Source organism: Linepithema humile, chromosome 1 (assembly GCF_040581485.1).
Source record: "Linepithema humile isolate Giens D197 chromosome 1, Lhum_UNIL_v1.0, whole genome shotgun sequence".
Classification (NCBI taxonomy): Eukaryota; Metazoa; Arthropoda; class Insecta; order Hymenoptera; family Formicidae; genus Linepithema; species Linepithema humile.
The window spans coordinates 34,501,674-34,525,695 of NC_090128.1; the positions used below are offsets into that span (position 1 = coordinate 34,501,674).

Consider the following 24,022-nt stretch of genomic DNA (forward strand, 5'->3'; position numbering starts at 1 on the left):
TTAATGAAACAATGTAGAAATTATTGCATTTTAACGCTTTATTCTAATTATATAACACTACAGTCTTTGTTAATTCTAGCATTACTAAATTTTTTTTTCTTAATGGAAAAATTACGAAGCATAAAAGATTTAATAGTTTAATCATTTAATTGTAATAGTCTAAATGATTATCATTTGCGCTTTCTGTATCATTGTCGGTTCTGTGAATACTTATTAGCAGCAATTATTGACCAGCATTTTTCTTTTTTAAATCTTCTATAGTCTTTTTAACGATAGCCTCCCATTGTACAGGATTATTTGTTGTATACCAGTCGACTAATGTATCCAAATGATGCTTTTGCTTTTCAGTACATCTTTTGCATTTAGTTTGAAATGCTTCGCTGAAGAATTCTGAAATAAAAATAAAATAATTTCACACTTTCTTTTTTTAATAATTGTAAGAAATTTGTGAAAATTAATACAGCTTATTAAAGCAAAAATTATTTAGTAAGCCAATATCTATTTAATAAATGCAGTTTTTTTCAACAAGTAAGATCAACATTTTTTCCGTTATATTTGTAAGGAATTAATCATTTCTATAAAAATTGACTTAGAATACAAGAATATTTGACTAACAAATGGTATGCAATATTTTTTACATGTATATACAGAATGTTCTAGTTTTATAGCACTTATTTCTGAACGATAGATCTCTTTGAGCAATTCGGTCTTGTTAGAAAGAATTTAAAACATTTTTATTGCAATTTTTATATTTTTTCACTTTTTAAGATTATTATTATTTTTTATTGTTTTTAAAATTATTTTCATTTAATTATATACATCTTTATATAATTAAAGACTATAAAACTCTATAAAATTATAAAATATAAAACTCTTAAATTTACTAAGTTTATTTGGAATTAGCTGATAAATATTTTATCATTGATTTTTTTCATATTTAGTTGACAACACAAATTTTTTATTTATGGTTATTACATAATCAAAAATTGTTGAGATATTTTAATATTATTGTATTAAAAAATTTCTATTTCAAATTAAAAAAATATATATATATATGTACATACGTTTAAAAAACTTTGCATCTCCTGTTATGCATGGTCCGGTGTCCATGAAACATTTGTAATATTGTTCTCGCAGTTTGTTATTTTGGAGAATATTTGCGATATTAACATCATCGTACTTATCCGAATACAGCTCTTCCTCTGCGAGCACGTACACCAGTGCAATACTGATGAGTATCACCACAAAGCTTAGCCGAGTCATTTCTTTGTCTATTACTCTAACTCTTACGAGGTACTGGACGATCGATTGATTGTGCGGCTTATTTATACGTCTTAACGGAAATAAAAAATTGTTACGTAAAAGATAATTACCCAGGTAGCAATAACATATTCGTTTCAGAAATGTTTCTTTGAAATGTTTTATAATGGTTTTTAAAAACGTTTCTCATTGATTAAAATGTCAATCCCAAAAACGTTAAAAGAAACATTATTTTTTCGACAAAAAACGTTTAAGAAGCTATTAAAAAAAAAAACGGTTTTTTTTATCCACGCGCAAAAAAGATGTATTTTTGATCGTTTCTTAAACGTTTTTGTCGAAAAAATAATGTTTCTCTCAACGTTTTTCGGATTAACATTTTAACCAGCGAGAAACGTTTTTAAGAACCGTTAAAACGTTTCGAAGAGTCTATATATGTATATATATATACACACAGAGTGTTCCATTTTAATTTAGACAACGTAATATCTCGAAAACAATGCAATGTTATAAAAAAAAAATGTTTCAAAAAATGTTTCCTGTTATTATTAGTGTAAAAATTAAAAATTTTTTAAAGACGTGGAAAAAACGTTTCTTGAATTATGGTTTCAAAAACGTTTCTTATTGATGCTTGACGGTTAAAAAACATTAGATACACATAGGAAATGTATATAAAACGAGCATGTGATACCTGGGTATGGTCTGTAAATGTGAATCTCGCGTGTATTTAATTGCAAATAGAAAAACAAAATTAATAATTATAGAATAAGAATTAATCTTACATTAGACAGGATTATAAAGTTTCATTGAAATATGAATAATTCATTCATAATAAAAATATATGAGAATACGTGAAACACGGAACTCTATATTGTAATTAATGTAATTAACGATGAATCAGATATAGAATATTTCCATATAATAGACTAACAATAAGAATTGCCAGGTGGAGATAGGTGACAATAAATCTTATAAACGATTGAAAATAAAACACTTTTTGCGAATTTAATTTTTTTTTAATTTTAAATAAATGATAAAATTTAATTTTTTTTTGTAAACTTACATAGACTTAAATTTACTAATTTTTTTTTTGTAGAGAAGAAAGAGTCATTTGATTTTTTCAAAAACGTTAAAAATACTTGACTTTCTTTAAAGACAATTTTGATCAATTTTGTTTTATATATGAATGAATTATATCTTTGAATCATATTCTTTTGATTATATCTCTAGAATGTGATTATAGAGAAGATTGAAGATATTCAAGTGAAGATATTATTAGGTATGACAGAGAAATCATGAGCTGTCATATTTGTCTATCAATTATTAATGATACTGTATTTCTTAAGAAGCATTACGCTTGTAAAATAATTAAATATAAACATGTGTGAAACAGTTATGTGTATTTTTCTAACATATTGTGAGAGAAAAATTTATGTTTGGGATTTTCCAACAATTAAATAATTTAGTTAAGACTACGGATTATGCATGTATATCCGAATAGTTTGAAGTTTAAATTTTAAAGTTTAAAAATACATTTTTTATAAATTTTACATTTTTTAAACACTTGTGTAGTCTAAATCGTTTGCTCCTTTCTAATCCTTCTAATGGTAAAGTTTAAACTTGAATTTAAATAAAATAATAAACCAAAAATATTAGAAAGGAGCAAATAATCCAGCCTAATTGAGTGTTTAAAAGATGTACTTTTTTCACATATTTTATAGACATTTTTGAGATGTTTTTTGAATACGCATGTTTTTCATAAAAAAAACTGGTTACTTCTAAATAACAGTAAAAGTTAGAGGATGTCAAGCCTAAACGCAAGTTTATTGCTAATTTTACATATTTTGTAGATCGTCCTATTTCTTCGTTACATGTCAATGTTAAATCTTCGACGAGTTATACAATGTTATAAACGTTTCGGTCAATTATTTGATCATTTTTGTATATTTTAGCCCGAAGTTGTCCTAATGTGATATGAATCTCAATTGAGGTCATGCTTTGTGATCTTATTCTTAGACTGCTGATTAAGTACCTGATCGACTGATTGAGGACAACAGTTGTCCTCAACTTAATCGGCAATCTAAGAACAAAATCACGGTCTCAGAGCATGACCTTAATTAGGATTCAGGTATGTAACAAAGAATTAGGACGATCTACAAAATATGTATGTAAAACTAGCAATAAACAACTTGTGTTTAGGCTTGATATCCTCTAACTTTTATTGTTATTTTGATATTTTATCGAGCCTTTATCTACATAAATTGGTTATTTCTGTTTGCACTTTATTATTTTTGTTCCAATTTTTCTTACTGTCAGAATTATTAACTTTTTTCAGAAGTTATTAGAAATTGTTTTTTTATTAAAATTGAGTTATGCTGTAAAAAATATTATAATGGAACCTAAAAAAATGATTTTAAATTTGTTAAGAAATTTTACTTTTTTTATTTGTTAAGAAATTTTACTTTTTTCAGCTTGTATATTTTTATTATATTTATTTATTATTTTTATTATATTTATTTAATTATATTTATGCCTTGTAAAAGTATTTAAAAATTGATACAAATACAAAGCACATTACTATATCAATATTTTTTGAACTGGGAAATATATCTTTATGTTTTATGTAAAATTATGTTTTACATTGTAACGAATTGAACGACTCTCGACAGAGAGCGCTGTAATTGTAGTACATCAGCTGATTTGCCTCGCCTCTATTAGATGCTCTTAGTTTTGCGCGTTCTGCAGCGTTCTGCGTAGAATGATATATCCTGTAAGGAAAGTGTTTGTCAGAGTTACGGGAATAGTTTGTTATCGGAGGCCTTGATTTAATCTCTCATAAATTTGTAAACATTAGGCTGATAAACCGCTCTTTCGCTCATGTGTATATTGGATATGAGTTCCTACCGCGTTCAGTTTTTCATAACGTAACGTATTATGGCGCTGCGACGAAAGTTTAACCTAAGGGACATGTTTCTGACGTAACGTAGTCGGTATTACTGTCTCTGGTTGCCCACCAAATCTCATTAAACGATGAGCGATGCGTATCAAGGGTTTGCTCTTGTTGCTGATCTGCATAGCAGGGAGCAGCATCGTTTTTATTGCTTTCAGCAATCAGCGACCTTCCATACAAACTTTAGTGACAGAAACTCACAAACAGTTACGGAGCTTCCAGGTAAGTGTATTATTTGTCAGTAGTAAATTTTTCTTTACTTATGCTTTCTTGAATTATGCATTGTATTAAACCCAAGATTTTATTTTAAGGAAAATTTAAAAGATGTTGAGGAGAAACGTCTGGTGACAGATTCTAAGTACCTTGCACTGCTTGGTCTGGATGGACAGACAAGCACCACACCGGTCAGTCTCAAGCCACAGAATGTGACGGTTGTGTCGCTCGTAAGGCCTGGAAACGAGCAATACATTTATGGCTTTGTCAGAAACGTCAGCCATTTTTTGCCAAATAATAGTATTATGATTTATAGCGTCGGTTTGAATGAAGATTCTTTACAAAGTATTAGACTTGCTTGTAACTCTACGAGATGTAATGTGATTCACTTTGATCTAAGCCCGTTTCCTGCTCACGTCGAGGATGACACACTGCATGTTTATAGACCTTTAGTTATTCAAGTGAGTAATTTTCTGGATTGCATTTAGATTTCTTTAAAAAGACCTTGCACTGATTTATGTTTTTTTTGTATCACAGACAGCTTTAAATACATTAGGTAGTATAATCTACATGGACTTCAATGTGCGTCTGAACTCTTCAGACATCGCAAAGTATCTTTGTCCAAAATCTGGAATTTTAACTTGGCCTACAAGGCATGCCATTAGTTCTCTAACGCATCCAAAGATGTATGAGTACTTTCATGCTTCTGCTGAGAGTTTTTTCTTTCTCCCACTGATTAGAGCATCACACTTAGTAATTAGCAATTTAAAAGACATTAGGGAAAGAGTAATGCTGCCTTGGGTCCAATGCGCACTGACGAGAGATTGCATTTCTCCCATTGGTAAGTATTGCCAGTTTTACTTGTTAATATAATTTTGTAATTTTTGTATCTCAGTGAGAATATGTCAATTTTCTAACAAACTTTTTGAAATTTTATAGGTGCACAATCGGCGGGCTGTAGGTTTAATAAAAAACCACAGTATCGGTACTCCGGATGTCACGCGTATGACACGTCTGCATTGAATATAGTGCTGGGATTGCATTTTAATTTTGATGATACGTATTACGTGCATAAAGAGCGTGAGACATACTTCAACAAGATCCAGCCCGATGAAATTACCGAGGAGTACCTTATGATTACGCGGCAAAACAACGCCACTGAGACCAATGCTAAGAATTTCATATCGGAGCGTTAAACTTTTTTCGATCTCAATTTATCTTAGGTGATATGTCAAACAAGCACAACTTAATTTAAGATTGTTAAGCTTTGAATTAAATTATAATAAATAGCAGAATGACAAAAAACCTGATTTTTTTCTTTTCAAAAGCACTAAATGCTGTTTTTAAATCCTAAAATTTCTTCTATTTTTTCATTTTTTATAAAATCGATGAATAACTGTATTTTTTATTATAGTTAGGTGAAATGATGATACTACAATTGCAGTCTCTCGTTACATTTATTTATAAGGTACTAAATTGTTTCAACATTTGATGTAACTTATACAATTTATGAATCAGTATAAGTACTTTGTTTTGATGATATGACACACTAATGTTTGAATTTTTTTCAACAGGGCCGCAAGTTTATGTTCTCATGATACAGTTTTTTTACAAGATATCCCTTACTTAGTATATGCAAATAAAATCTAGAACTGAAAATATTTATTTTAAAAAAACATGTAGAAGGGTTATTAAATTTCTTAAGAAATACACTTATTTTATAGTTTACATCGAAAATAATCAATACATAATATTTTTAAACTAAAAATATATGCATTTTAAATCAGGTTTTCTTGCGAATTGTTGTATTTATATCAGCTTGCGTTTTCCTTTTCTGGTCAACCCTGACTTTTCAATACACATTTCAATGAAATGCATGAATATATTATGTAAAGTGTATAATTACGAAATCGGTGCGGGTATTAGCGTCGTACAATTTACATAGTCATAGATTTTTCCTCTTCTTGAAGTCGCTCGATGTCAGACTTGTTCATAAAGTAGTACGAAGGCTGCCGAGATTTCTGAAAGTTAAAAAAAAATTAGCTACTGACTCCCCATCTGTTGCTCGATAAAATCATGTGACTCACCAAATCTTTGATAATGCGTTTCGCACCCGTTTTAATCAATATATTACTTAAAACTTCTACAGATGGTACGCCCATTGCATAATGAAGGGCAGTTCTCTCCAACTGAAACAAGAATATTTTTATGCACTATTAAACACGTCTTTTTTTCTAATCTTAATCACAAAGATTGCCGATAACTGATCTATGTGACGATAATAAGGCATATTTTACAATCACGCGAGAATTACATTACTACATTATAATATAATTTGAAGCGAATCATGATTTATGGAACTGAGCCAATGTTATTTTTAACGTGATTTATTACTTTATAAAAATAATTCATACGTTATCGCCGATGCGTAATGTTTCTGGGTATGTTTTTGCGATGAATCTAACGAGGTCTTCATTTTCTCGAAGCACGGCGATGTGCAAGGCGCATCGGCCGATCGAATTCTTTCCAACAGCCAGTAATTTTCCGCCCCCGTTATTTTTGTTCAACAATTCCTTCACACGGTCCTCTTCATTAGCCCGAATCGCAGCGTGTACCTCCTCACGTTGATTCTATCAATCACATATTGATTGCATTAAGCTGTAACTTACAAAATAATAGTTTGTTGTTATTGCTGATTTTACGCTAACTTACAACGTAGTTAGGGATTGATTGTAAAAATTGCACGGTGGCTTCGTGTCCTCTTTGCGCAGCGATATCAATGATATTTGCTTCGTCGTCTTCAGTGTCTAGAATGTGATCGTAGCCCTCAAGCAAAAGTTCGACTAACTTTTCGGTTTCTCCTACGTATCGAATTGAAATATCGTACAATCCTCTTAATTTTTTATGAATAATTTTTGAAAATGCATTTTTCTTTTTTTTTACCTCTCGCTGCTAGATGAACAACGTAGTGGTCGATCTCTTCAACATTCTCACGAATATTCGCCTGTTCGGCGACATCCCTTGCTGTTCTGTATAGCTCATCTCTAAAGCCTACGTTAACCTGCGTTTCTAGCAGCAGGTGGTATAAGCCATCCTTCGAATAGGAACGAACTGCCGCGAAATGTATCATGTTTTGTCCATGTTCGTCCTAAAAGAATTGCTTATATTTTTATTTGCTATCTTTATTTTATCGCAAGGCTGATAGAAATAAATTGTATTCGAAAAAATTCTGTCTTGTAAAAATTGAAATGCCGCGCATATTTTTATTCACGTACTCTATTAGGATTGCTGAAAGTGGATTCAGGTATATCTGAATCTGGACTCCGGGGGTAACCGGCATCTTCGTCGAAGTGATCGTTCTCCATATTTTCCAAATTTTCCTCTTCGCGATCGGGTATGATAAGAACGTCAGATTCCTGAAATCAGAATGATGAAATTAGTGTGAGGCATTTTCGTACGAAAACTGCGACATTTCTTTGCATTTTATTTTTCTATTGTTTTAATAGAATACATACCTGTTCATTGGCTTTGTTCTTGCTAGCGAAGTTATACAAATACGTCGCGAGATACGTGATAGGATCTTTTGGACGTGCATTAGCGACTTCCGTTAATCCTTTAATTAAGGGATCACCCAATGCTAAAATATATTTTGTTATATTGATTTCTATAAAAATATACATATACAATATATATAAGAGACACGATAATATGCGATATTTACATGATGCTAAATAACGACCTTCTTCCGTGCGAAATATCGGAATATCGACCTCACTGTTGTCATCTGTAAAGTAAATTTGTTAGATTGTTATAAAATACTTAGGAAAGCATTATTGCAGTTAATAATTATATTGAATTTTGAATTAATAATAAATAGCCAGACTGAAATGAAACTTTGTTGAACTAAGCATGCCTGTTATTTAAAATTTTAATATTTATAAATTGTTGATTACTAAAAATAGTTGACTTTATTACATTGCTTTGAAACGCAGTATTTGCAAATTAATTAAATTTAAAGTAATTAACTTTTTTAATTTTTTACTCTAATTTTATCTTTAGGATTTCATTTTATTAATGCAATAATGCTTTTTAATTCTGCAAGAGGTGTGGTTTTATGGAACGCTGTGCGACTGTATAATCACTCGACAAAACGTGACAGAACGCTTAATCGATCTCTTTTTATATACAGACTTAAATTTAAAATGCGAAAGCAGAGACACAAACAGGCGCAACAAATACATTCGATTTGCAAATTGCGGCTTCTTTTGTGAACTCAATTTGAAAAAAGTGCATTAGCGTTTACTTACATAGTATGATGAATAATTACAATCAAGAAATTGTCAGTCAACAGACGTTTAAATGTCAATCTTTTATATGACATATGTCGTTGAAAATAATTTTCTATGAGTTATTACTCTTTTATTATCATATCTTACACGAAGTAAAATAATACTTATAAAAATCTATAAAATATGCATATTTATTAATACATATTTAAGAAAGATACGATTGCACACTTACACGCCTATTGGCTCATTGTTCAGTTAACAAGTTAACAGTTAACAGTTCACATTGCGATATGTCAAGAATAAAAAATGGGTATATAAGTCTCTTTTTTTAGAACGAATAATAACATTGAGTTGGAAAGACATGTGCTTCGCCATTTTTGTTTTGTGTGGATAATAAAAACATCGACTTGTGCATTACATAAATAAAGCTTTTGAGAAGATTTTAATATTTTTGAAGCTTGTGCCACCGATATCGCGTCGAGAATTTATATATATATTCGACTTTACATGAGAATATACTTAAATATAAATGCAAAAAGATATAAATACACGCACCTATAAACACGAAGATATTTGAATAAATAGCAATTAAATTTTTTAAATAATTCTTACAATTGCCAAACACTTATGAATTTTTAATTTATATTTACAGATATTTATTTAATTGCATTTTTTTGCCGAGGAGAATTCATGTAAAATCGTGACTATTACGAGTCATGTTACATTATACACAAATAATTTTTGTAATTTGCCGAATTACCTCAGACAATGAAATTTACAATGCACAATTGTAAGTGAGACATTGTGTAATAATGGTGTCATATACCAATAACGCTGATCATTTACTAACCTAATCAGCAATCCTGCGTTCTCGTCGCCGGTTAATCCGATTAATAGGGCGACTACGACTATGATTTAGCGTAATTTCGTTAAGAGAGACGCCCGAGGTGCACGAGAGAAAACAAAATAACGTATTCACATATCTTTCCAACGCATTTCTCTCTCTTTCTCTCTCTCCCTCTCGCTCATTTATAGCCTAAGGGTTATCTAAAGAATTCAGTCTGTGAAAAAAGTAATTGACGGTCAAATGTTGGCTGATTATTATCACAGATTTCCATGAGTAAGCGTAAGCGTTTCTTATAGAAAGACTTAAGAGAAGGGAAACAACGCAGGCTCTCGAAGGCAATCGACGATTATTGATGTGTCAAATGTAGATAGATGAATCAAGTCGTTGCATAAAATGTTAATGAGTCGAATATTCTTGGTATTACAATTAATAATAAGTTTCATTATAAATCAAATAGAAATCTTCTGTAAATGATGAATCATTTCTTTTGCTTTCTTTTTTTAAATATATATTTAAGTTAAAGTAGAATTTTCGTCATGTAAAATTTTCGAGACAGTAGGTTGATGATCATTTGATGAATTTTTTAAAATATAAGAACTTTTTGTACTTTTCTTTGTAATTTTTTGTCTATTAAACGGAAAGAAGATGAGAGATTTTTCGGATCGTCTTCAAGAGCTTAGAATTTAAAGTTATTGTCTCTCGTAATCGTAGGTATTGTTTCGTTTATGTCTTGACTTTGCCTCTCGACGCGTTTACCCGCTTTCGGAATATACCGGTGATCAGGTTGGCGATCTTCATCGAGTTGTTTAACGACAGTTCCTTCTCCAACGTAATGATGTTGTGCACCGCTTTGGTAAAATCTTGCAGGGTCTGCAGCTCGGTGATCCCCAGTGATTGCTGATTGCTGACCCTCACCATGTCGCTCTTCACAGTGTCGCGTATGCTCAGGCCGCGCACCACGCACAGATGTCGCAGATTATCGGGCGTTTTCGAGAGTTCGGGGAACTTGATGATTAGGCAGAATCTGAGAGTGTTGCCGAGAGCGTGCGGACGCGCGGTCAGGAAGCCTAGCTTCTCGTCTCGCTTGAATTTCAGCTTCTGATCGAGCATCAGCATGAGTTTAGCTACCCTGACGTAAGCGCGGCCTACCAGGCCTGGTCGGTTCTCATTGGTGCGACAAACGATTCGCAGATGATCCTGGATGTTCACCCATACGGCAAGGTCGCCGACGGTGGTGACGTACACGCCGCGTCCGTAGGGCCAGTGCTTGCCATGTAGACGACGATCGTCGTTCGGCTCGTACTCCGTGAGCGGTAATAGTAGACCGGCTGCTGCCAATTGCGCTCGTATTCGGCTAGGTTGTTCTAGAATTTCGTTGAGCGTGAAGTAGGTTCCGGCTTCGTCCTCACTGCTGCCTTCCGCCATTAGATCGCTGATCTCCGGGCTCATTAATTGATTAGTGATCTCCCTTTCGACTTCCTCAAATTGATTGACCGTCAGAGTCAACGGTAGACTGTAGTTGGCTAGGTTTCGGGTGCACTCGATAATGCCGGCTTGAATGAATTTCGTGGTCGCGTCCAAATCGTAGCTCTCGATCGCGGTGACAATCGGTTCGTTCGGTGAGACCTCCTCGCTCTCTTCGTTTATGTTGAAAAAACGCGGTAGCGGATGGTCGAGCAGATCGCCGCTCGCGGTGACGCAGTGCAGCTCGCGGATTAAAGGGTCGAAGAACTCCGTGAAGACAACGTAGCTTTCGAAGTCGGGCGCGACGACGCCGTAACCGTGGTCGTCATCGGCGACGTTGCTGATGGTCGACCTGGCGCTGTTGACGTGCTCACTGCTAGTGCCGTTGCTCGTAACGGTACCGTACCTTTTCAGAGCGGGCCAGATCACGTCAAAGAGATTGTGGTCCATGCGAGTCACACGGTGCTTGATCAAATCGAACACGGGCCGTGTCAGGCAACGAGCGACTAGTGTACCGGCGTTCGGTGTCTTCGGCGTCGACGATCGCCGGTTGCCCGCCAGCAACCGAAAGCAACGCTCCAGCGTGGACAGCATCTCCGGCTCGCTCACGTCCCGCCGGGCGGAGTAGATATCACCTCCGGGAACTGTAGGGGTCTCGACCGAATCGACGGCAGCGATGTTTGAAAGAACAGCCGGGGTTAACAGCCATCGGTGTTGAGCGATAGAGCGAGCAAGCAAATTTCGCGGTAACATTAGTGACGATTTATCGAAGAATGAATATTGAAAATGGACTTTCGATAAAATATTTCACTCCAAAGTTTTGTTTCATAAACAAAACTGCTACATCATACATCTTATAATTTATGATAATGATCCTTTGCGCATCTAATGTTGAAAAGTATTTAGTTTTGCAAAAGATAATTATTATGAGATTAAGAATTTTGTAATTACTGTATGATGTGCCATTATAAAGCGATTTAATCGTTTTATAGTCACATTACTATTTTACAATTATAAAATTCTTAATTTTACGAATTAGATAATGTGCTTAAATACAAAATATTGAATCGACATGTGTAAATGGCGAACTGACACTTCACATTTCAACTCGATAAACGCGCTAAAATGTCAAGTGTTGAATTAATATTTCGTGCTGTCATGAAAATAATCAAACAAAGTGCCAAGTCAATCCACAAAACAAGAAAGTCAGTAAAGGGAAACACTTGTGCGATCAATTAGTTTTTCGATTGGGATTCTTACGCGGCATTTGAGGGATGACCGGATTGCGCTTGTCTAAAAAAGTATAAATCGATCGTAAACAAAATTGTATGTTACAAGAGTAATTGAATTAAAGAAGTTCCGAGGTGTGCGAGGGAAAAAACAGCTAATGGATATTTCACGAAATCGCGACACATAACGTACTCTTGTGCCAAGTGCTGTCGAAGATCTTTACGAAGTTTTGAACAATTCAATCACAATACATGATTCATCGCAATTGTTTTTATACGTTAACGATGATGTTCTAAAATGCCTCAAATGAGGAAATACCTTTGTCGCTCAGCATTTCGTCGGCAAGCTTCTCGCTGGCCCCGAAATCGTTAAGAAGCTTTTTGTGCGACAGGTCGCTTTGATTTTGCTTGTAATAATCCGCCTTTTGCTCGAACTACATGTCAACAGATAATTCTTCGTGGATATTATATTCGTAATAAAATACTTAATGCGTGAAAAATTTTGCAAATGCTTATCAGCATTGAATTAATTCTCTATTTTTATGTATCGTACGATTTTAATTATCACAATTTTTTTTTTAATTTTATTATTTGGTCGAGGATCGCAATTGTTCCGCTTAATTCTAATCATAATTGTGTAATTGCTATGAAAATCGTAAAAAACGTTTTGCTAGCACTCACGTTGTCCTTTACTAAAGGATTCGCGCCTAGATGCAGTAAGAGATTGTAATAATGACCGTTGTCCGCGAGCGTCGCAGCGTAATGTAACGGAGTGCGTCCGTCGACATCGATCGCATGAGCGGTTTCTGGAAACCTCCCAGCTAGATACCTAAATCAGATATAAAATATTCACGGGAATGACGTGAGTTGATAGTGCAGATTTATAGTCTGTCATTTGTAATGGAAGTTATCGTGACGTAGAGTAAATCATGAGTCAATATCGACAACGATCGGCTCGTAATAATTAAGTAGGCATATTATCGAGCAGAATCGCGTGGTTTTCTTATTGGTGAAACACTTTTAAAATCATTGATATTGATTATAAAAAGAATATAGAATTTTTTATTAACTTTGCTTAGATAATTTACAATGCACGAGAAAATTCGAGAAATAGGAATCTAGTTATAATTTTTTATATAATGGGGAATTTGACAAATTAAAATACACACATACACAAATATTATTGATATGTATTATATACGTGTATATTATAATTTTCTAAATGTTTTTTTTTTTTGTATTATTACAAGGTATAAAGTAATCATACAAGAATTCTATTTTGAATTTGGTCATGAATTGTACATCGTCTAAAATGGGTTTTAGCAGCAAAAGAAAAACCGCATTGTACGTAGAAAATGTTAAATACCTGATGATAGCGGTATTGCCAAATACAACTGCTACATGTAACGGCGTTGCGCCGTGGGGTGACGATTCGTCTCGTGCTACTGCAAATTTGCGCCGATCCAGAGCACTTTGTAGATCGCGAAGATTCCCTTCTCGCGCGGCCATATGTACGGCACGAATTTTTCCCTGATATGGCAGAGCGACATGTTATATGCATGTTCCGAATCAATTATGGCGCGATAATGACGTACCATGTAAGCTGGAATGTTGTCGATAAAAGCTTGGAGTTCTGGATTTTCGGACTGTCGTCCGACTAATCGTCGGCCTTCGCCGTTGAGAACCATAGCCGCCAATTGTTCCATATTGCCATTCTCCAGTAGATCGTCCACATCCGAATCCCGGGCGATGCTACCGTCGTTCAGTTCTACCTCCGGCGCTTCTTCGTGTTCACCAACGATCACCTGCTGTCATGTTTAGGTACAAAATCATGCGCGCGGCAGCGAAACTCGCAGACGATCGATAGGAGATATTAATCGCATGTGGGAATCCTGCATGTGAATCGATCGTCTGTTTCATGTCGTGCTTCTACATTGCGTACGCATACAGGATGTTTGTAAAAAAAAAAAAAAAAAAAAAAAAGAAGTTTGATGTTGATGAATCGTTTTATGAATCAGTTTTTTGTCAGGGAAACCGTAATCTTTTATTTTATTTTAGTTTATTACAATAAATAGACGATATTATTTTGATTCGAAGAATGTTATTATTGTACACGTAATTATTGTATTACATGATACATAGCTATTACATCATATCGTATCTTAAGAGCGGACATAGACTGAGAAATCCCGGCTTCTTCTTTGTATTATACAAAGAGCAGTGCAGTGCTCGCGGTCAAAACGATTAGGACAGTACCTGCTCTTCGTCTTGCGCAGGATCGTCGACGCCGGAATCACCGGTACTAGGCTCGTTTCTCTCTTCTTGCTCGACGGCGGTCTCTTCGCCTTCGGCGATTTCCTCGAGCTTCGGGGATTCCTCATCAGCTTCGTCCTCGTTAGCGGCGGCCTCGGGCTCGTCTTCCTCGTCTTTCGTTGGCTCTGCGACAGGCCCGATCACTACGTCATCGTCCGAAGATGCCTTCTCCTCGTCCGCTTCCTCTTCGCCCTCCGCCGCCTCTTCCTCTCCATTTTCATTCGTAGCTTCTTCTTCGTTATTTTCCTCATTATTCTCATCCCCGTTTGCTTCATCTTCATTCTGCGCTTCCTCCTCGTCTCCATTCGGGGTCTCCGCCTCCTCCTCGTCTTTCTGCACCACGAAACGTAATCCTTCATATTGTAAACCTGAAATTGCGAATTGACTCCCCCCCTTTTCCCGTCGAGAAAAAAAGACAGATTTCGTTTGACTATTCATTCCGGATGCAACTATGATACTACGTATTAACCGGGATGCCATTCTATGTCCGGCTACGCGTGATCGGTGCACTAAATAATTAATTAATGGTACATTTGGAATATGTGTATCATACAACTATGAATATATCAAACCCAAGCTTGGACAGAATATTGTGCATAATTTGAGTATGATGACAAATATACCTTCGAGCCGTCCGAATCTTTTATCGTGGATTCAGCGCTTCCGAAAGCGCTGTCACTGCTAACTACCTTCTTCATTCCTCGCGCAGCCTGTTTTTCCAAGATCCTCCAGTCCCAATTTTTGGGATTAGTACCACGCGGTGCTTCTGGTATCACTGATAAATTCGACAGGTCCACATCCGATGGGCGATTCTTATAAAACGCGGGCGCTTTTTGTCTCTGATTTATAAATTAAATATTATAGAATATAATTAGAATTTTTTTTATCAAAAATGTTTTTATGTGATATATTTGATTCCTATCCAGAGAGTCGGCAAAAGTACTTACGTTATCAAGTTTACTCTCATCGGCTCCGTTCTCCACCAGGAGGTCGTACATGGCGCCATCGTCCTTAAGTGCAGCTGCATAATGCAATGGAGTCTTCCCTTCGTTATCCTGAGCCAATACCGCTTCAGAATTCCTTTCGAGAATTTCTCGCGCGATGTCCGCGTATCCCAATCCAGCGGCCTTTTGATGCAAAATGTTGTTAAATGAAATTGGCATATTTATATTTTATGAAAAAAAGAACCATTTGATAATTTTGCTTTCTTGTAGTTTGAAAGATTTGAACAATTTTTGAGGACTTACCTTATGTAGAACATTTAGGCCATTGCCATCTTTACCGCATAAAACAATAGGTGAAACGGGTTCTTCTAGTTTCTTTTGTAAACCTTCCAAATCGTTATTAATGACTGCTGTATGGATGTCCTTTATCGTGCTCTGTAGATGTCATAACAAATTTATTTCATCATATTTTGACTATTATAATATTAAAATGTCTTTATTTTTAATATAATTAAACAATTTGAAAATAATTTTATATCATCTGATAAAATACCATAATAAAAGGCACAGCCTCTAGAAATTTTCTGATCCGAGGATTGTTGCTGGTCTCGCATCGAAGTTTAGTTCCATGTCCCTCCCACAGCACCTGCTGCAGTTTCCCAATATCTCTGTTATGTATCCATATTCTAATATTGGAGGGTTTAAAGTCCAGGGCTAAAACATGAAACCAATTTTTTTACGAATACTATTACATGCGAAATCACATCGTTAACTATAAAGTGGATGTGCCGCACGTTATGGAACTTGCATGTATTCGCATACGCGATCAAGCATAGATTATTGCATTTAATATCTTTTTAATTAATTTTATTTAGTTATTAATTAAAGATATAAAGAATAAAATTCTATTTATTTTGAATATTAATATTATTATTAGATAAGCTATTATAGTTCTGTTTTAGACACTGTTGTAATGTAAATGTATTTTTGTTTTACAGGATGAACTTGGCTAGTAAATCGTCACATTTGTTCCGTAATGTAATAAAATGTACTTAATTAATATCGGGAGTGTCGTTAATATCGGGAGTGCCGTAATAGTTTCGTGCGAGTATGAAATGACGTACCCTAGCGAATCGTATAGACGAATGCATTCCAAGTGATACGATAAATATTGGGACACGATCGCGAATTTCTTTCGAAAAGGGCTTTCTTCTCGACTTTGAGCTCGGCTCGAGGGAAGTAAAAATCGGTTTTTATCATGGGATTCCGACTGGGACCTCATGACTAATCGCACCTTACCTTTTTCGGGCTTATGCTTTCTGTTTTGAGATAATCGTGCCCCAATTAAGTGCAGTCGTCTGAAACGTGGACGGAATTCGCACGTTACGTCGCATTGGACAATTCGATTCGCTTGCGACGTCGGGAGTGCCGTTTAAAGTGAGTCGCGCGATTTTCATTTTCGGATACGCTCGCGAGCAATGCGAGCGTTTTTGCGAACGCGCGCGTGTGTGTGTGTGTGTTCCATGAAGAATCAAAAGGAGGTTCAAAAGGACATCGAGCGATGTTGGAATAATTATGCAGTAAGTAATTAATTGTAAAAAATGCAGACGATTTTAAAACAGACGATGGTGGAAAGATTTTGTTTGCGATTTGAGTGCAAAGCTATATGCGTTAAAAATCTTCTATATCCAAAATTTATTTTAAATCCTTGCATTGCTTGGAAATAAAAATGATTAAAAATTTTATGCACCATAAAATGTTTATTTTATAAAAGCTTTTGTATATATATACTTTTCAATATTTTTTATCTATTATTGTCTATTATTTGAAACTTTAATAAATTTAAATTTTTTTTTATGATTGTATGAGTGAGAAACCTTACAAAGCTTGCATATGTAATTAACAAATTTATTTTATATTTGTATCCAAAAATAATTTAGATTTGAATCAAAATTAACAAAATCAAAGAATTCTCGGAAAAAATTTTTTTAAAGATTTAATTGCATAAACACTGTCACCAAAATAATAGATTGATCGTCTTCTATGATTTTTATAATTAGACAGCGAAATTTATTTAATATTTATGTGTGTTATGAATTGTGTATTACTACGAGGATATTAAATATTTGAAATACTCGAGAGAATACTGAGAGAAGTACTGCTCAGTAAATGCCAAATGCTGGCAGAATTAGAGTGAGTGTGTTTCGTATAAAACTACGTCTTACAAAAAATTTTCTTGAAGATTAAATTGAAGTCTATTTGTAGCAAATTTGTCTAATGTGACGTTTGAATTATAATATTCATGCTTCGTAAAAAAGTTGTGCCGTATGGCAAGGATTATTTGCATAATTTAGGTGCATTCGATTTGATACTCTTGGTATTTTGCGACGACATAATATATCTGAATAGTTTTGCCCGCTGTACTCTAGGATTTCTATCGTTAAAAATGAATTTGATCGGGTTCAGTTCGATGTAGCGTCTTCGCTAATAGTTGCATGCACGCTACACCTAATATTTTATATCGTCTTGAATACACGAATGGCGTGCGCAAGCGTCGGTTAATAAATTTTCCAGGAGGCCGAGCGGTTTGCAGGGTCGTCATAATACTGACACATTTCGCGAGTTGCGCATCTACAATATATAGACATTGCGTTAACCTGGGAAACTTGTGATATACAGTCTTGTTTACAACTCTTTAGTTGCCGTGCTTCGGTGTTTCTAATAAATTATTATAGCTGATCGTTCGGTGAGATTTTCTTGAGCATTAAACGAACACGAAAATAATAGGTTGTAACAATCGAATTTCTTTATGATAAAATTATTTAATGAGTAGTTACAAGGCAACAATGTTTTTAACTCTATGACAAATAATAGGTGAATTACATGATATATCTATCCGCTGTGTTTTTTTTACACAAAAGATGTAGCGTTAAAAGATGAAAGATTAATTTGAATTTATCGTTTGAATTCACGTTATTTGTCCGCATTCTGTGTAAGTAATTTAGCAAATTTCTTATATAATCGCATACGGAGAGGAGACGATTATTGAAATGTGTGTTTGTTGGAAATTGCTTGGACTCTAATTTTCAAGCGCAATTGGTAGCATGCCAATGCGATCGAAGAATGGAGGATGAGTTCTTATCATTGCTAAAATTAGAACTCGGTCTCTTACTCGTTGACGATAGTTCGACCCATGACCTATTTATGTGCAAAGCCATTTAACGAGGAAAAAGTTTTTCACTTTATACGATTATCTTACATTGCAATTTATTACAATTTATTCCACATGTCAGAATCCATGTCCTAATTCAGCGCAATAAATATTTAAGACGCACTAAGACACAAACGAGTAAACGAGTTTCTCGTGTCATCGGAATTGTGTGTTTGCAGCAAGGCAATAAGCTTTGATCTTTTGCGTTAAGATACTGTACAATTTGTACCGGGTATCCGCGGGTAATTCCTCGTTTCACTCGTGTCGTCGTATCGAGCGCAGTTAGCCTTGCCTTACGAATTTATGTGCTATCGATTTTTCACGATCATTAGAAACGGATATGTGGGGTATAAGGCGAGGAATCTATACCCGCAAACGTAGAAAATCGACAAAATTGCTATGATACACCGCAAGGTTGTTCAAGTTATTCGCGACGTTTCTTTCTAATTGTTTTAATAACTCGCTAGCAAACGAGCGGGACATGTAATATTTAGACGTACATAGCTATTAAATATGAATGTGAAAAGTGAGGAGGCGTACTGTAGCATAACTTAACAATATAAGGTACTTTGCAAAGACATATTTTGCTTATCTATTAAAAAAAAAAAAACATCGTGCATGACGTGAAAGAAAGAAAAATATAATTTTTAAAATAATTTTATGTAAATATTTTAAGTGCAATCTAATGTTTATTTTTTATAAAATGAGAATAACAATACTTACAATCCTTTCCGGTACTTTTTCTTCGTCGAGACATTATTTCCACTTCTGGTAATTCAATTTCCGCGGAGTGTTCTAAGTAGTAAGCGGCCGGATTGCCTCTCTTGTCACAAATGCTAGCGTCACATCCGTTTTCTATGAGAAGATCCCAGATCGCGTCAGGATCTTTACATGCGCAGCAATAGTGCAAAGCTGTTCTCCCTTCCTACGCATAATGGAACGCAAGATACATGAAATATAAATGCTTAATTACAATTGGATTCAAAGTTTCGCTATTTTTATCGACGCAAGAAAGAAGTCAGAATATTGCACGAGAGGGTGTTCTAGGATTGATGTGCAGGGTCAGAACTGTACCTTCGGTCTGCGTGTATCTACTAGCGCAAACCAATGGATGCGAGGAAAGAACAGGTGGTTTACACTTCGTTATTATCAGCGTCACGCGACGCGAAATCGCGATTACAAACGTTGTTGTAAAGAAACCACTCGATTATTCAGGGGCTTCTTCACGAGCGAGTGGGCAAACATTTGCGTTGCGGTGTGGCTTATCACGAAACTGGATCTCGCGAATATTATAAGTTATAAAATATAATATAATCGATCGAAGTTTAGATTCAAGTTTATATTCATTTAGAACTATAAATTAAGATAATCAAGTAGACATTACTTCCGAAATAGAACTCTTTAAGAAAAGTTTGCTAAATAATTTTGCGATCACCAAAATTATCATTAAGCAAGTCCTTCCTTATTGAAGTCGATGTTTAAGACTTTTTAACTAGAACAGTTTGATTGTACATTGAATGCAATTAAACTTTTTGTCATGTATATTCTTTGTCTTTATGGCTTAGACAGCAATCCCGAAAGAAAGCGATGTACCTTATCCTTCTGTTGTGGAGTAATAGGATAATTTTCTATTAGCCAGGCGACGATATCGGGTTGATCATAGTAGACCGCTTTATGTATTAACGGCGTGCCGCAAGGATCCTTTGCGATCGCTAGTTTCTTCTTCGATTCGGATATGATCTTCTGCGTTTCGGCTAACGAGCCGCGCGCAACAGCATCATGTATTTGAGAAATCTTTGTCTAAAATAAACCAGATACTAAATGTTAATTTTTATCAATTTTTTAAAATAAAATTTATGATGTAACGATAATTTTTTAATTTGGCAGAATTTGTTGATTGTTTAAAAATTCTATATAATTAGTGATAATTTTTTTACCAAATAATTCGGGAGTCCCTTCAGGAAGACACGAGTTCTAAGATCGGGCGAATGTTCACCTAACAGGCGCGTACCTCGACCTTCTAACACAACATTTTCGAGTTTCTCAAGTTCGCCACGTTGCAACCAAGCTTTTACGGCCGATGAATTCATTTGAATTTCTGTAACAGAATATTTTCAAAATTCATGATGCATACTATAAGTATCATAATATAAATTGTAAAAGCATCATATTTTTGCTTGCATAACTTGTTTTATAAAATGTGAAATTTGTTATTGAAATTGTACAAAAGCTTCTTAATATACATTCTACAATCCGTAGATCAGCAAATAAATTTCACAGACATTTCGTCGTTGATGGCTCTCTTTCGTTATTGATTCGCATGTTCTACAGCATTCGAACGTTTCCGCTTGCATATTCAACATGCTATATGAATAATCGGCGGGTTATGTGGAAAATAATAGTGATATTCATGACACGCGAAAGCTAATATTTGTTGGAAGTCCGCGTAAAGAATGACTAAATGTTTTTATTTCATGTGAACTTTTTTGAATAATATAATATACATATCTAATAAGTGATTCGTTAAAAGTTTCTCTGTATAATTATCTGCTCAATTATGCAAATTATTCTTGTTAACACTTCGTGAAAAATATCGTATTGCGCTGTCATGTGGTTTCAGCAATTATATTGCGGTAAGGATATAAAAACCTGCTGTCTAGTTAAAATTCCATTAGCATGTGCACTATCGTGCTAGATCTCCCGGCGATTTATTTAATACCCGTAAGCGATGTGTGCCTAATTAATCTGGAATATACTCCGATCTTTCCTCTTGTGAGAACAATCGGTGAATTCCCTGTTTCTGTCTATGTATTACGTGAATGGAATCCGTTAAAATGCAAATCTATTATAAATAGTGTACAATGACTTTTTTATTTATATTAGCACACGTATTTATCACTAAACATTCTCTAAATATATTTTTTTATTAATTGGGATATTGTTAAAAAATATTATTTATTTATTTTTTTTAATGAGCACAATACATTTAAAAAAAATATAAATTTACTTTTTACTTATGTTAATTTGTAATCACGTATCATTCTTATTGCATAAGTATATTACAATTATAAATTTTGAGTCCATCAGAAAATAAATTAATAAATTTTTAGAATTACAGTATCTATTCAGTTTTGTGAAATATGGCAAGGTTAGCATTAAATAATAAGTAAAGCTTTTCGTGTACGGTTTCATGAGTTTTTAACAATATGAATTTCCACGTGTGTTGTAGGAAAACGTTATGTTAATTAGTGTATAACGAAGTCATATTATTTATTTGAAACATAAGATACTTGGGCATTTATTTTTTAAGCTTAAACAAGCAATGAGCAAATAAACAAAAATTAAATTGTCATATGTGTTTTCCAGATTTAAATTGTAATTATTGTAAACGCAATCAATATAATATTGTAATTATACCTTTTTACACGAAATTTAATATTATGCAGAAACATTATGCAAAACATTATGCAAATTTTCAGTAATCAAAAATTTTTGTTGCATACTTTTTTATATTTTTCAATAAATTCAAAGTGTAAACAGGTTTTTGAAATAAAATTTATGTATTAGATTTTCTGCAAATAAATTAAATAAATGTTTTTTTTTATATCTGCAGGCACGTGTAAAATACACGTGTTTTTTATTTTGACAAAAAATTTTAATAAAAACATATATACATAAAATAAAAAAATGGAATCAGATCTGTCGCGAGATCTATATCCACGCAGTGATTTATCCGGCAATGCATCGAAAGAAAAAAAAATACCTGAATGGCCGTGCTTCACTCTGTAATCGGCATTTGTGTACGTCGATTAACTGGATCATGCAGGTCGATTAATGTGCTCGGCAACGCGTTATGAAATTGTTCGCGTTTGTACGCGAACCGCCGGTGTCAGACGTAAAATATGACACACGGGCGTCGCGACGTGCGACACGAGGAAGCGTCGCGTCTCGAATGAAGCCGACGTTCGGCGTCACGACGCCACCTGTGAACCTGTTTTTCACGAACGATAGCCGATTCTGGAGCATTTTTACGAAAGAAGATTCTCTACGTACGAGTCGTGTCCAGTTCGGGCAGATAAATAAGAAATTAGGATCAATCAAGAATTCATGTTAGAGCTCTGACAGTCACAGCGATTTCTTCCGGAACTGCACTACTTTATGCGGGAATAACCGCGTTCGATCGACACATGAAATGGAATAAGTAATGCGCAGCGTGTTTATCTTCACATTGCTTGTGCGTCAATAACCGTTGAATAGCGTGTTATAGCGCGTTTTATATTAGGTTAGGAATAGATCATTTTGGAAAAATTGTGAATATTTTATCAAATGGAATCTTTTCTTGTCTATCGCACTATATCTTCATCTTGTTTCTTAAAAATCGGTTTATTACATTTGTTTTTTTTTTTTTTGAATGAGAAAACATTTTAAAAAAGGTCAAATAGTTATTAATGTTAGCGTGAAGGTTATCGCGGACATGCTTAGACAAGCTACTACGTGATGAACTGCTAATGAAATGGAGTGATACCATTAAATAGATGATATGCACTGACATTATTAAAACAGAATAGTGAATTCAACAGTATAGATATTCTTTTGATAATTAAAATATCTTTTTACGTGGAAATGCGCCGTTATAAGTATATAATTATAGCTAAATGGATGCGTGCCGTATTTAATAATAAAAAAAAACAACTAATAGTACACAATATTTAAAAATGAAGGAGAGAAATAACAAAAGTAAATTGAAAGGAAAAATGCTTTTTCTTAGTGACGCGACATTCAATACTAATATAATTTCGATCGATATTTTCCTGAAAAGAAACTTTTTAAAAGATGACTCCTATCTCTTGTTCATCGACGCTGTCGCGGCGGCCCTGACACATACGATCGATTAAAGAAACGTATAACGACTATTCAGCTAATATTTTTATTCTATTTTGTTCTAATTTGATGCTTTCTATTTATTTATTCAATAATATTACTTTTATTTATTTACTTTGCATTGTGGTGCCACAATCGATGTTAGTGGGTAACGGTGCAATGACACATTGATCATGCAGCTTATAGATATGCATCGTGTGAACATTTCTACTGATTTTACTGTTGAAATGTATATAATAAATTGCAACAAAAATAATTTAAAGATTTGAAATGTGATAAAAAACAATAGAATCAGTGCATTAATTTGCGTGCATTATTTTAATACGATAAAGATGTCTTAAAATTAAAAATTTGCGATGATTAAATTACATCTAGAAGACAAGACAATATGTCATACAAGACAAATATTATTTGAACATCTAAT

The 24,022-nt window shown here is 34.1% G+C and overlaps 4 protein-coding genes across 5 annotated transcripts; 1 reads left to right on the plus strand and 3 right to left on the minus strand.

The window, feature by feature from the left end:
• Positions 1 to 20: 20 nt before the first annotated feature.
• LOC105669489 (ejaculatory bulb-specific protein 3) lies at positions 21 to 1,309 on the minus strand. The gene is made up of 2 exons (XM_012362484.2): positions 1,065 to 1,309; positions 21 to 390 (listed from the first exon to the last, which is right to left on the minus strand). The coding sequence occupies exons 1-2, from the start codon at positions 1,261 to 1,263 to the stop codon at positions 224 to 226; spliced, it is 366 nt and encodes a 121-aa protein (XP_012217907.1). The 5' UTR covers positions 1,264 to 1,309; the 3' UTR covers positions 21 to 223.
• A 2,629-nt stretch (positions 1,310 to 3,938) lies between these two features.
• LOC105675748 (uncharacterized) lies at positions 3,939 to 6,132 on the plus strand. Of its 2 annotated transcripts, XM_067347429.1 has the most exons (5): positions 3,984 to 4,429; positions 4,519 to 4,881; positions 4,958 to 5,261; positions 5,360 to 5,643; positions 5,835 to 6,132. In XM_067347429.1, exons 1-4 carry the CDS (start codon positions 4,295 to 4,297, stop codon positions 5,614 to 5,616), a joined length of 1,059 nt encoding a protein of 352 aa, XP_067203530.1. In that variant the 5' UTR covers positions 3,984 to 4,294; the 3' UTR covers positions 5,617 to 5,643; positions 5,835 to 6,132. The 2 variants fall into 2 exon arrangements, with proteins under 2 accessions (XP_012228545.1, XP_067203530.1); XM_012373122.2 differs by lacking the exon at positions 5,835 to 6,132 and having other exon boundaries at positions 3,939 to 4,429; positions 5,360 to 5,725.
• On the minus strand, positions 5,859 to 8,687 carry LOC136997114 (uncharacterized). The gene is made up of 8 exons (XM_067347430.1): positions 8,142 to 8,687; positions 7,936 to 8,057; positions 7,696 to 7,836; positions 7,364 to 7,568; positions 7,133 to 7,281; positions 6,835 to 7,050; positions 6,508 to 6,609; positions 5,859 to 6,441 (listed from the first exon to the last, which is right to left on the minus strand). Exons 3-8 carry the CDS (start codon positions 7,783 to 7,785, stop codon positions 6,358 to 6,360), a joined length of 846 nt encoding a protein of 281 aa, XP_067203531.1. The 5' UTR covers positions 7,786 to 7,836; positions 7,936 to 8,057; positions 8,142 to 8,687; the 3' UTR covers positions 5,859 to 6,357.
• Positions 8,688 to 9,785: 1,098 nt separating this feature from the next.
• LOC105675719 (uncharacterized) lies at positions 9,786 to 23,009 on the minus strand. Its single transcript, XM_012373064.2, has 14 exons — positions 22,481 to 23,009; positions 20,655 to 20,815; positions 20,311 to 20,517; positions 19,441 to 19,642; positions 16,060 to 16,220; positions 15,810 to 15,941; positions 15,510 to 15,689; positions 15,186 to 15,401; positions 14,506 to 14,895; positions 13,845 to 14,057; positions 13,616 to 13,779; positions 12,931 to 13,078; positions 12,569 to 12,683; positions 9,786 to 11,664 (listed from the first exon to the last, which is right to left on the minus strand). The coding sequence occupies exons 2-14, from the start codon at positions 20,805 to 20,807 to the stop codon at positions 10,280 to 10,282; spliced, it is 3,666 nt and encodes a 1,221-aa protein (XP_012228487.2). The 5' UTR covers positions 20,808 to 20,815; positions 22,481 to 23,009; the 3' UTR covers positions 9,786 to 10,279.
• Positions 23,010 to 24,022: the final 1,013 nt, after the last annotated feature.

Coding starts and splice junctions, on each gene's coding strand:
- LOC105669489 (XM_012362484.2), bottom strand. CDS start 1,263: ATGACTCGGCTAAGCTTTGTGGTGATACTCATCAGTATTGCACTGGTG. Junction 391..1,064: donor AGATGCAAAGTTTTTTAAAC/GTATGTACATAT, acceptor TTTTTATTTCAG/AATTCTTCAGCGAAGCATTT.
- LOC105675748 (XM_012373122.2), top strand. CDS start 4,295: ATGCGTATCAAGGGTTTGCTCTTGTTGCTGATCTGCATAGCAGGGAGC. Junction 4,882..4,957: donor ATAGACCTTTAGTTATTCAA/GTGAGTAATTTT, acceptor TTTGTATCACAG/ACAGCTTTAAATACATTAGG. Junction 5,262..5,359: donor AGATTGCATTTCTCCCATTG/GTAAGTATTGCC, acceptor GAAATTTTATAG/GTGCACAATCGGCGGGCTGT.
- LOC136997114 (XM_067347430.1), bottom strand. CDS start 7,785: ATGGAGAACGATCACTTCGACGAAGATGCCGGTTACCCCCGGAGTCCA. Junction 7,569..7,695: donor CTTTCAGCAATCCTAATAGA/GTACGTGAATAA, acceptor CAATTCTTTTAG/GACGAACATGGACAAAACAT. Junction 6,442..6,507: donor AACGCATTATCAAAGATTTG/GTGAGTCACATG, acceptor TTTAACTTTCAG/AAATCTCGGCAGCCTTCGTA.
- LOC105675719 (XM_012373064.2), bottom strand. CDS start 20,807: ATGAATTCATCGGCCGTAAAAGCTTGGTTGCAACGTGGCGAACTTGAG. Junction 14,896..15,185: donor AAGATTCGGACGGCTCGAAG/GTATATTTGTCA, acceptor TTCGTGGTGCAG/AAAGACGAGGAGGAGGCGGA. Junction 11,665..12,568: donor CGAAATGCTGAGCGACAAAG/GTATTTCCTCAT, acceptor AGACCCCTACAG/TTCCCGGAGGTGATATCTAC.